General features: G+C 34.0%; 1 protein-coding gene across 1 annotated transcript; it reads left to right on the top strand.

The window, feature by feature from the left end:
* The first annotated feature begins 321 nt into the window (after nt 1–321).
* LOC134272452 (protein draper-like) lies at nt 322–10,629 on the top strand. The gene is made up of 3 exons (XM_062754682.1): nt 322–413; nt 1,487–1,545; nt 10,436–10,629. The coding sequence occupies exons 1-3, from the start codon at nt 325–327 to the stop codon at nt 10,627–10,629; spliced, it is 342 nt and encodes a 113-aa protein (XP_062610666.1). The 5' UTR covers nt 322–324.
* Nucleotides 10,630–13,396: the final 2,767 nt, after the last annotated feature.

Below are 13,396 nucleotides of genomic sequence, written 5' to 3'. Positions count from 1 at the left end.
TTTTCAGCAAAAGCGATAAAGTTTTCATATTTTAAAATGATCGATGGATTAGCCATTTCAGTGCTTTTAGTTTCCGAATGCTTCTTTTAACCCATTTTTTTATTATTATAATTAGTTACTTATACTGATAATAACTTTAACCATTTATTCCGCAATTGTGCTCTATCAGGCCCTTCATCGGAAAATTCAGGTAACACATTCCTTTTTTACTGCTTATCAATCGAATGGGATTTATATTCTCTGTGAATAAATATTTTGAATGTCAAAAATAATAGCTATTTAAAGAATTAATTAATTACTTCCTGCTATATAGACCACTCTGCCATGGCTGAACTTGAAAACTATATTGTTATTTTTGGAATCTGTGCGGCCATTCTCCAGGGAAGCAGTGAAAATATCTGTGGACCACGAAAGTAAGAGTATTTGTTTTTGATGAAAGCGACTTTAATTATTAAGGAAGGATGATATGAACAATTATCCCGCTTTAGGCAAATTTGTCGATTACTGATTGGATACAAGCTAATCACATGACGCCCTGAAAATTTACGTCTCCGTCGTGGCGTAATATATTATGAAAATCGGGCATGTGATTCCGTTCGAAGCGTTGTTATTGTTAATAAAAATGGCGGCTAAGAAACGGTTTACGTACAGTGTAGGTAGTTTAATTTAATTTCTTGTTACCGTAACGATATTTTATGTTGATTGTTATTGGATGAAAACTTAATATTTTCATAATATGCACAATTTTTTTTTTAATTGAAAGGGGTCTTCAGCGGGATAAATTCGTAACACAGTCATTTAGTGACCTTCCCCTCGCCCAATATGGATTTCCATTTCACACCCTGTATGAATCCGTATTAGGTCACTAACTGACTGTGTAACTAATAATACTAGATGTCTAATATGGATTTTAATATCTTTTATAAGAAATAAGATTTTTAATTAATTTTTGTATGAAATGCTATTAAAATATATAAGTCGTAATATTATAGAGGAAATAATAACTTCAAATCTGTGTCTAAGTACCTTTAACATCGGGATTGACCTTTTTTATTTAAAAATGGCGGCTTCATTCATTTGATTCATTCATTCCTTGATTGATTGTATGTTGCTTAAAGTCCCTCTCGAAAATTTTTCACTCACATGGAGAAGCCACCATTTTCCGTGGAGGACTACAAATTCTGTCCTATACTCGGCACTTAGGGCCATGGAGCAGAAAGGGATCTTTTTCGTGCCAGCACCTACTGCGATACGGGACCTCGGTTTATAAGCTGGAGTAGGCTGTATTTCACTTTTACTTAATACATACATGAATAACGATATTTTAGTTTTGAAAATGTAGTTGGGAAATAAGATAAATACTGAAACTACCATTGACTTCCATGACAGTAAGGCCATTGTTTTGGGATATATATCTAATTTCGTTTGAAAATCCTTTTAAACAACAACAGCAAATCAGTATCCTATCCTATTAATTGTCTTTTAGACCAGACGGAAAGCTTAAATGCTGCACGTTCTACCATTATAACGGAAGTGATTGTATAGGTAAGAAAAATCTTTCAATCGATTTCGTCTTCAGATGAAAAGTCAAAGGCATTTTTAAAATTAAAGTAAGATTGGACTTCATAACTTATTCAAACTTTCGAAGGAGTCTAATTCTTTTTAAAAAATAAAGATGCAATACTGTTACTGTGTCCAGAAACCTAAAATTGCGTCATATATTTTTTAAAGAATGAATTTTTGCAAAATGTTCAAAAGTATATGTTATCTGCTTTAAAATTCAATGTTATACCAATACAGGGGACAAGAAGACCCTGGACACAGTAACGGTATTTTCGGATATAAACTGACATGTCGAAATTATCTATATTACTTTGAAATATAACTTGGAAAAAATCCATCATAAACCTTTGGATACGGTTTTTAAAAATGCCCAACCGTTGACAATGTTCCTTTTTTTTTTCATTAAAGTCGCCTGAGTTTACTCAGGTGACCTATTGCTATCCTTTTTCGTCTGTCGTCGTGTGTTAACATTTGAACATTTTCAGTTTCTTCTATGCAACCGCTCAATCAATTTCAACCAATTTTGGCATGGGTACAGTGAACTAAATATTAAAAATTTCATGGTCTCTACCCCCCTCCCGAGGGGCCTGTATGGTGGGACCAAACCACTAAAATGAATGCAATCTATTTTTTTAAAAAACTTCTTTTATTACTCCTGGACATCAAGCAGCCAAAATTTGGCATGATTTAGTTATCATTTAGTCCTCTTGTGTTATTGTGTTATTATCATTGATTCTACCAAAATTGTGAAATTCATGGCACTGGGGCGAGGGGCTCTGATGCTAGGGCGGGGCTATGTATCATATATAGTGAAAATGCATTATTATTTTTTTTTTTATCTTCTTCTCTGCAGCTGGGTTTTAAGTAAACTAACTAAGTACATAGTTATGTTAAACAAACCCGACTCTTCCAAAATTGTGAATTTCATAGCCCCTAGGTCAGGGGTTCTGGTCTTAGGGCTGGGCTCTATTGATTATATAGTGAAAATGCGTTAAATTTTTGAAAATCTTTCCTCTTCTTCTGGGTATTAAATTAGCTAACTAATAACATATTTATGATGAGCAGGAATGCCTCTTTCCAAATTATGAATTTTATGGCCCCAGGTTCAGAGTTTCTGACGTTAGGGCGGGGTTCTAATGATTCTATTGTAAAAATACATTAATTCTTTGAAAATCATCTTCACTTCTCCATGGGTATTAAATAAACTACATTGTACAGTGTATGTAACTATATGGGTATGATGAGCAAGAATGTATCTTCCAGAATTGAGAATGTTATGGCCCCAAGGTCGAAGGTTCTGGTGTTAGGGCGGGGCTCTGTCGATTAAATAGTGAAGATGCATTTTCTGCTCCCTTACATTGAATAAACTAAGTACTTAGTTATGATGAGCAAGAGTGCCTCTTCCAAAATTTGAATTTTATGGCCCAAGGATCGGAGATTCTGGTGTTGGGGCGGAACTCTGTTGATTATTTAGTGAAAATGCATTAAATCTGAGGAAATCTACTCTGCTCGTTGGTATTAAATAAACCAACTAAGTAAATAATTATGATGAGCATGAATGCCTCTTCCAAAATTGTGAATTTTAAAGGCTCCAGGGTTGGGGTTTCTGGTGTTAGGATGTGGCTCTATTGACAAACTCCATACAGTGTCGATTCTCCGGAACTACTTTCGTGCCCTACGAATAACGATTGCCGATTGATCGGAAAGCGTCCGATGCACAGCTAGTTTGTGTCCGATGTACGGTGAAATGAGCATACTAGAAAAAACAGCTCTAACTAGAATTAAACAAATATTACAGTGAAATTTCTTTATAATTTAAAAATTACCAATCATTGACAAAATTCACCAAAGTCCAACTTGGTTCAATAGTTAACCATGCATCGGACACCGGCATACCTTGCTTCGGGCAACTAATTACTTGAAGCGGCAATCTTATGATTTCCGCGACTATAAATACTCTTCCCGTCTAAACTTTTTTACTTCTCTTCTCTCTCTTTTTGTTGTTATATTGAATATATATATATGCTTAATTAATTATCAATAAGCTGAATGTACAGTTATTTTTGCTTGAATATCAGTGTTTCTTATTAGTCTTAATATTTATAACAAAGTGACTATTACAATTTAGTAATGATATTTTACTCACAACTCATATCATTGTATAGATTTTCCCAACACAAAACATGTACATGTAAAATGTACCAATTTTATTGTCTGCTACGACCCCCTTCCCGGCCTTAAAAAAAAAGAGTGATCTGTCCTTTGAGAGGGGGGGGGTACATCCTCATTCATTCTTTTGGTTTTCAAGCGCAAAACTGATACATGGTTTACAAAATACCAAACAGGATAACGTGGTGGAAGAGGATGGGGTATGCAACGTTCAAGAATACCTTCTTAAATACAGTGTAGATAAGATATATAAGAAAGAAAGGGTTTTTTCAGATTTGTTTTGATTTTTTTTAATGTTTTTTTTAATCTGCTCCATGGAAGTTGTTGTCTCACACTGTACAAGATGAAATAAGCCCTGTCAACTTTTCTTCAAATCGACATTGTTTAGTGAAATCTTCTATAGTACATGTACGTTTCGCCCCTTGTTTAAGGTAGGATTCTTCTCTGGTTTCTGACTGGATGAAACATTTAAAGTATATTTGCTTATATGTCTTATACATTGCGGTGTAAGGAATTTAAAAGACCATATTTTTCTTTCCTCATCAAATAGAAATGGTAAACTGTGTTTGAAAACTAGCAGGGACTATATTTTTGGCGGAATGGTGGCGTATGAAAATATTTTCTTTTCTGTCTCTCAAAATTATAATAGAACAATGAATTTTGGTGTAATTTTTACACAATCAAAGACTTGGAGACATTTTCAAATGTAAGTTAAATTAATAATGAGGGACTAAACTTTCAAAATATATCAAATAAATATGATTTTTCAAACAAACTAGAACTTTGTTAGCGTTTAAACGCTTCCTATCAAATTGCAGATTTGAGCCAAAAATCCATAAAAAGTATTTTTTCTCTCTTGGTAAACGATCAAAACTTTTTGTTTTGATATCATTTTGTACATTTATAAGACTACTTTATTATGTGTGAAAATAAGAAAAAGTTAAATATAGGAAGCATATGAAAATAACTAATATATCCTAAAAAATTAAGAAAAACAGAGAAAATTCGGATTAGCCAATATCCAGTTTAGTTAGATTATTTATGTAAATTTGGTAATATCATGCTGTAGACCTGATATAGTAATATGTTTTTATGCAAAAAGAACAATCATTAAACTTTTGAAATAGAAGTTGGTATCACATGATTAGCAACAGTTATTTTTTATTCTTAATGTCAAGGAAATAGATAATGACCTTGACCTGACCTTGCTTCTAATATAAAACGGTCAAATTTAATTTCACTGATACTATCACTTAATGATGTTGTCTTCTTGATTCTGTGAAAATTTCATTAATTTTTAAATATTAGAAATATGAGAAGAATCCTACCTTAATACGGAGTTGAATTAAAGTACATATTTTAGGTCAACTATGTACCAAGCAATACATCTACACAGCGTCAATTTTTTTGTGAAATTACAGCTCTCGTATACAACGTTGTAAAGAAGAACGATAACGTGAAATCTTGACATTGGGAACATGTAAAGGTTACATGTAACAAGTCTAAAACCAGTGACGTAGCATCGTTTTTAGGGGGCACAGCCAGAGATAATTTTTTACTTACCTGTAAAAGTTCACAAGCAAAAAAAAAAACAAAACCCATTGCCCAATTTCGAAAAACCTATTTCGGGGGGGGGGGGGGGGGGGGGGGGGTTATTAGCCAACATTTTTTAATGTTAACTTCTTCCGGTACCAATTTTTTTGCATACAATAATACTACATTTCCCTTATATCACTTTACCGTAGTAAAATGTGAGGGTGCCCACCAACCTTTCGATGAACATTTCCAATAGTGAAAATAAAGTTGGGAAAAAAGTGAGGCTACGTGCCTGAAAAAATCATTAACAAGATGTGTTTGTGAAACACTAGGCGCCCCGCCAACAGAATTCGATAAAGCTACTTTTAGCACATAGGTAAGAGTCAAGGTCACAAGGTCATTTACCTTGGTGTCATTTGAAGGGATCTTATAAAAATTGTTTCAATAAGTATTGGTATAACCAAGCGATACATTTAGTTATTTTTATAATGGCATGGGAAACGCAAATGTGAGCATTTTGTCATCTAATAATCAATTTCATTTACTTATATGTCGTAAAATTCACGATTTCTCAGTTCTATTAGTTTTTGTAAAGTAATTGGCAGAGAGTAAAAAAATCTTACTGTAAGAAAAAAATAACGCTGGAAATGGGGTGGTTGTGTTTATTGTTAAATTATCACATGCATGTAGACTTGGCCGCCTAAAAGAGAGAGAAAAAATTAGTCCAGCTGATTACGTTTTTAGCTCACCTGAGCCGAAGGCTCAAGTGAGCTTTTCTGATCACATTTTGTCCGGCGTCCGTCTAGCTGTCCGTCTGTCTGTCTGTCTGTGCGTCTGTCTGTAAACTTTTCACATTATCGACTTTTTCTCAAGAACCACTGGGCCAATTTCAATCAAACTTGGCACAAAGTATCCTTGGGTGAAGGTGATTCAAGTTTGTTCAAATGAAGGGCCACGCCCTTTTCCAAGGGGAGATAATTATGAATTAGAGAAAAATTAATGGCATTTTTAAAAAATCTTCTTCTCAAGAACCACTGGGCCAGGAAAGACCAAACTCATGTGGAATCATTGTTAGGTAGTGTAAATTTAAGTTTGTTCAAATCATGACCCCCGGGGCTAGGGTGGGGCCAAAATGGCCGACCAAAGTTTTACATAGGAATATATGGGAAAAATCTTTAAAAATCTTCTTCTCAAGAACCACTGGGCCAGGAAAGATGAAACTCATGTGGAATCATCCTCAGGTAGTGTAGATTCAAGTTTGTTCAAATCATGACCCCCAGGGCTAGGGTGGGGCCAAAATGGCCGACCCAAGTTTTACATAGGAATATATAGGAAAAATCTTCTTCTTAAAAACCACTGGGCCAGGAAAGATAAAACTCATGTGGAATCATTCTCAGGTAGTGTAGATTCAAGTTTGTTCAAATCATGACCCCCGGGGCTAGGGCGGGGCCAAAATGGCCGACCCAAGTTTTACATAGGAATATATAGGAAAAATCTTTAAAAATCTTCTTCTTAAAAACCACTGGGCCAGGAAAGACGAAACTCATAAGGAATCATCCTCAGGTAGTGTAGATTCAAGTTTTTTTCAAATCATGACCCCGGGGGCTAGGGCGGGGCCAAAATGGCCGACCCAAGTTTTACATAGGAATATATAGGAAAAATCTTTAAAAATCTTCTTCTTAAAAACCACTGGGCCAGGAAAGATGAAACTCATGTGGAATCATCCTCAGGTAGTGTAGATTCAAATTTGTTCAAATCATGACCCCCCGGGCTAGGGTGGGGCCAAAATGGCCGACCCAAGTTTTACATAGGGATATATAGGGAAACCTTTTAAAATCTTCTTTTCAAGTACTTCAAAGCTATGATTAGTGATATTTATATGGAATCATCCTCAGGTAGTGTAGATTCTAGTTTGTTCAAATGGTTAATGCCTGGAGGGGGGGTTAAATTCAAGCCCGATGTGCTCAGGTGAGCGCTGTGGCCCCTGGGCCTCTTGTTTAGCTGTAGAAATTGAAATTCAACGACGCTTGGAGCAAAATCTTTCTTATTAAGCGTAGTTCCATCTTCAATATTGTGTTTTGAAGTAAGCTGTTGATGAAATTTTAAAGTCATAGATGCAAAATTAGATTCCATCACTATTTAATAGCACGATAATATCTCGTCAAGAAAAGTGCATTGAGGCAGGGGGGGGGGGGGGGGGGGGGGGAAACAAAGACGTCATTAATTAAAGGGCGACACGCAAAGTGAGGTCATCACACTAACGATGAAATAGAAAAATGTTTAAAGTATCAAGGTGATTCTTTTAAACACTAACTGTACTTTTTTGTTTTATATTCTTTAAAATATTTTTAGCGTATGACTCCCATGGTACAGTGTATCAATACACGAACATATGAAAACCCTCATCGAAAAAATAGGATTAAAAAATCGATTTCAAACATACTAGTTGATTCAAAGATTTGCTATTAATTATGGAAAATAAAGTAGTGATTATGGTATGCTATCACATGTAGAACAATATAAAATTGCATTTTACGTTTGTGAAAGAAATCTAATTAACCTACACAATGAAAAATGCATGTTAGCTGATATATTTTGAAATATTATATCTCATTCTTGTTCATGACGTCGCATAAAGCAACACCAAAATATTGCAACGTTAACGTAAACAATGCTACCTTTACAGCTATATAAAATATTAATAAAGCTCTGTACAGGTATATATTGATAAGTTCATAAAAATACACACTCTTTAGAAGAACTTAGAGAAATTTTATTAATTTTGACACAGGGTCGAATTTTGCAACAAGTGAACCAGGTCCTTTGTTTGTGTGAAAAGTTTGAACCAAAAAAATGGTATTATGTTTGTAGTCATTTTTTTTAGCTACTCTCTCTCTCTCTCTCTCTCTCTCTCTCTCTCTCTCTTTATGGGGGGGGGGGGTTGTATTGTAAAAAAAAAAAAAAATCTGGCTGCCCGCTTATATTTTATAGCGATATTACGTTCATGTTTATCGATGCTGAAAATGCAAATTGAATTTTGATTTTTAATATATGTTTACTTCCTCAATTATTTCGTTGACATTTCCCCCCAATTCTAAAAATCGGGCGTATGAAAAACAATCGTCTTTTTTCATGTTATTAGATTTAAAAAAAAAAAGTGGAGAAAAGCTAGAAAAGAAAGATAGAACGGTAAAAAAAAATATTCTTAAGCAGTTTAATCATCATGTATTATAATTCTTTACCAATTTCTATGTTCTATAATATAATCGGCTTCAATGTGTAATTTTGAATTTTATTTACCGATTCAATAAATCAGTAAATAAACAGGCGGCATAAAGCTTGTTAATGATGGACCTTATGTTTTTTTGTTTTTTGTTTTTTTTTGCCTGAACTAAAATACTAAATGCATTTGATTGAATTTTGTACTTAGGCTAGCACATAGATAACTCAAGTATTTTTTTTTTTAGACATATTAATTATCTCGCGTGCACATGGTGTATAAACCATGATAATTATTAAACATGATTAATTAAATATTTAAATAAAAAAAAAGATTGATATTAAAGCAGGGGATCGCTAATGCTTGTATGTATTTTCATGTATCAACAGAATTTTACTCGAATAATCAAATACAATTTTTAGATCTAGATAATCTACAAAAAAAAATGATCTAGCATTCTCTAAATTTTACCGCGCCTTATTTAACTGTGACGTCACGCAGTCAACCTCGGTTGAACGAGGTCATATCAAAAGGCCTATGGCAGCGATGATATGGAGTTGTAGCGTAACGTAATACTGAGCTGTCTGGAGCTTGCTCTATTGAATATATATAATGAAAATGCATTGACTCTTTGAAAATTGTCTTCTCTGCCTCTGAGTATTAACATGTAAGCAAATTAATTACCAATATAGCTATAATGAGCAAGGACCCTTCTTCCAGAAGTGTGAATTTCAAGGCCCCTGGATCAGGGGTTCTTATGGGGGGGGGGGGGTCTTCTTATATACTGAAAACGAATTAATGCTTTGTAATCTGCTCCTTGGTAGCCTATTAATCAAACAATTATGATAAGCAAGGGTGCTTTTTCCAAAATTGTGAAATTTTTGGACCAAGGGTCAGGGGTTCAAGTGTGGTAGAGGCAATACTGATTATTGCTGAATATTACTGATCAGCGGAAATGCATTTTTGTTCCCCTTCTCTGCCTATGGGTATTCAGTTACCAAAATAAGCAATTGCTAAATGTATAGTTATGATAGGCAATTCTGCCTCTTTCAAAATTGTGAATGTCATGCATATGACGTCTGGTTTAAAACGTAAACCGAATTCAATCATTAGAATGTTGTTGCATAATGCCCAGGTGACCTATAAGGCCCATGGACCTCTTGTTTCAAAATCCAGTTTGAAGAGATGGGCAAAAAAAAAAACAAGATTTTAATCGTTTAAAAGAATTGGTTGTTTAGAGCAAAATGGAAATATAAAATTATCAAAAGTCACATTTTTAATGTAACTGGCTGCCATTTTGAGGAAGTGACATCTGTAGATGGTGCCCTTCTCCCATACATACGTATAGTCGTGATATTTTAACGGGGATTGGCTCTGAGAAAATCGATTTTGCTATCACATATACTCGTACATGTAGTAGGATTTTCTTTTTTGCAAATTGTGTCTCATTTTGGATTTAATGGGAGAAATCCTCATCTTCAATCATGTTTTCATAAGATCTAGGTCAATTTGCAAATTTTCCCCTCCTAGCTGCTAATTTATGAAATAAATCGAAAGTATTCATATCAAGGCCATTGTCAGGTTTTTGTTAGGGGGTAGGGTACCAAGAAGGTCTGCCAGAGATATATACTCTCCTCCGTGAAAAAGAAATTTTGCTTCAGATTGGTAATATTTTGGTATGTTTTGTTAAGTTTCAAATAGAACTACTTCAGGTAAGTAATTTAATTGCAATACGGGCCCATTTGCGAGATGTTGTATAATCTTAATGGTTGCTAGTCTTAACTTTATTACTTTACATTTTAGATGAATCAATCAAATGTATTTAGAGTCTAATGAAAGCAAATGTAAAATTCGTTTAAATATTTTTTTCCAAAAAGGTTTATTTTTCTCTTTATATGGTGTATTTTTTAATATCTTAAATAGTTCATGCTTGTTTTTATTTAATAGAATGTCCACATGGATACTTCGGAGTGCACTGTAACATTTCTTGTGCATATCCAACATATGGTTCACGATGCAAACACAATTGTACATGTAAAGAAGAAGATTGTGATAATGCACTGGGATGTTCTCTGACAAGTAGGTTTCTTGCTCAAAACTACAATATTTGGTTCAAATTATCCGGCAGAACACGACATTAAAGTGACAATATGGCGCATCTCTTCAAAAACAGACTTGTTAAAATTTTCCTATAGGATTTGGAACTTTTTTTTCATTCTCATAAATTTATATACTTTAAGAAAATTACAAGTTTCATAAATAAATAATTCTGATTGTTTCATTAAAATAAATAATTATTTACGGTACATAAATATATACATCGCAACGTGTTCGAGGTTCCACATTCCATGCTATACAGTATGAGTATAGTTTTCATAAACAAAATAGCATGGTAAGAGAGGGAAGTCCGGTAGGCCTGCAACACAGAAAAAGTCGACTAAAACGAAAAACGAAACCAAAAATAGGGCTTGAAATTAAAAAAGAAACTTTCCTGACAAAAATTAAGTTGGGAAATTAACGTGGGGCTCGCAAAGGTTCTACCCTACAGGTTTGTTGATACATGCTTTCATTTCTCGTATCTCCATAGATTTCAAAGAAAAAAAAATATCAGTGTAAACTCAACATAAAAATGCACTAATGACATATAAAAATTATTGTCATTTGAAGTGCAAATAGTTTTGGAAATGCAGAAAGATATTTTGTTTGACATTTTGCCACGATGACGTATGATTTGGTGGATTTTCCTTTCCTGCACCCCAATACACAAAGTCAACATTTGTACGTAATCGTGTTAAATTCGTCTGAATGCAGACTAAAATGTTAACTATAATTAATTTAATGGAGAGACTCAGAGTTATGATATTTTGATTCTGAGAATTGCTTTTACCTAATATTCCATTATAATTGTTAACCCTACATTTTATGCACGTGCTATTTTAGAAATCACGTGGTACAAGTAAAAAGATCTAAGTTGTACGACCCTTGATTTTCCGGTAGATTCTAATTACGTTATCTTTGTATGAGGAGAGAATATTTATTTTTCTCAAAATGCTTACTTCAACTTTTTACCTTATTCCTTATTGATATATTGGGTAAATTTGAATGAAAAAGCACACGATTTGCAGCCGTATTTGCCTGACGTCACGGCGTCAGGCACTACTAAGGATCAATATTTCCTGGGTTCGAAGCTAAGAGGTCACAGTTAGCCAGCAAAATTTTGTGCATGCTGATTATCATCGGATTTTGCTACGTGCATTTCTGCAACAACAGTTATCTATTCTGTTAGCAGAAAAATAAACATATTGCTGATACAATACATTGATGTATTTATTTCCTTTAGCTTTTTGCTAACATCTATTAATTTCATGCGAGTTCCTATACGCACATGTCTGTTTGACCTTTTTTCTGCGTTTCTATACTACTGGATTAGTCCATTTGTCTTCTAGGTAAGGGGTGACACTATTAATTATTTCGCGCCATAGTGGACATTTGCGGAATAGCGTACAGTGGACAACAGACTTCAGACTTCGGACTTTAAATAAGGGGAGCATCTCAAGGTGTAGAATTTATACATCACATTTACGTTTGAATTAATAATACAATAAAGCGCATTGAAGTGGTAAAATTTTCCGTTTGGATGAAAAGTTCTGAGTCATGTTTTGAACGTCAATTATAACATACTGACACGCCCATATTTTTAGAAATGAGAAAGAAATATTCGTCGTAGTTTTAGGACACCCCATTCTTCGCGACAAGCATCATAAGGTACACTGAAATGGAGCTTTAAAAAATTTAAAAGAGAGAGTTAGATACTCCCCGCTTATGTAAAACACATATTGCAACAAATATGTACATATTTTTCAACTTATCATGTCTACTGAAGTTACCACAACACATGTTTCGGTCGAACACGTGTTTACTCGGTGTTTATTTAGATCCACAATTTGACTGGCTATTATATTTATGGAAAACCTGTTCTACAGGTATTTGAAGAAACAACTGGACCGTTTTATCCATTTCTAAAGAAATGGGCGTGTCATAAGATGACAATAAACACTCTAAAGATAGCTCAAAACGTTCCATTCGAACGGAAAATTTTACCACTTCAATGCGCTTCATTGTACAATAGCATGTGATATAATTATCAATAAACAATATACTTCTGCGACATTTATAAATAGGAAATAAGGAACACTTGGACTACATTATGTTTCAGTCAGTCTCTTTGCAATCGGAACTCGCATCGAAAAATTTAATGTGTTTTCATTTTCTCTCTTTACTACATCTTTATTTAATTATTCTTTATACGAATTTTATTATTGAATATTTGACTTTCAAGATTTTTCAGTTTTAAAAATTGTTTTCTATATGCCTGTTTTAACACCCACCCCCACCCCCTTCCGAAAAAAAGAGAGAAAAGGATGTGCCCTTATGTACAAATGTTTATCGAATTTGAAATAAATAAAGAGTGATGTACATTTGACTTAGCTGGAAACATGATGCAGATTCCTGATCTACTCAGCTTTCTCAGATTTATACCAATTTCAATTACCTGGTTCAATCCATTTCAAAAAGCAAGGCTGATATTCAGACTTAGTATCATAACTCAAACTCTAATTTGGCTTAAGTAAATAAAATTAGGGTACAATACATTAATTAAAACGCCAGTTGATCCCACCCTCTCACAGGCACACACCTTTTGGTACAGTACTTGTATAGGCAGTGAAACTATCTTAATATGCAAATGTATCTAAAAGATGGAAATTAACATACACACACCCTTTCCTAAATACACTCCCCTCCCTGAGAATGGAATTTTCAATATTTTCCTTTTTGGGATTGTCAAAAAAAAAAAAAAAATTCAGGGAAGTTGTACACCCCCCCCCCCCCCCCAAAAAAAAAAAATTT

The sequence above is a fragment of the Saccostrea cucullata genome, unplaced genomic scaffold (assembly GCF_032062105.1).
Source record: "Saccostrea cucullata isolate Sc308-1 unplaced genomic scaffold, CSIRO_AGI_Scuc_v1 ctg714, whole genome shotgun sequence".
Taxonomy (NCBI): domain Eukaryota; kingdom Metazoa; phylum Mollusca; class Bivalvia; order Ostreida; family Ostreidae; genus Saccostrea; species Saccostrea cuccullata.
Note: the sequence above shows the minus strand (reverse complement) of the source record. Positions and strands in the feature narration are given on the sequence as shown.

Bases quoted from the DNA above. Each gene is read 5' to 3' on its own strand.
- LOC134272452 (XM_062754682.1), top strand. From the start codon at position 325: ATGGCTGAACTTGAAAACTATATTGTTATTTTTGGAATCTGTGCGGCC. The intron at 414-1,486 runs GTAAGAGTATTT...ATTGTCTTTTAG, and splicing joins AATATCTGTGGACCACGAAA to ACCAGACGGAAAGCTTAAAT. The intron at 1,546-10,435 runs GTAAGAAAAATC...TTTATTTAATAG, and splicing joins TAACGGAAGTGATTGTATAG to AATGTCCACATGGATACTTC.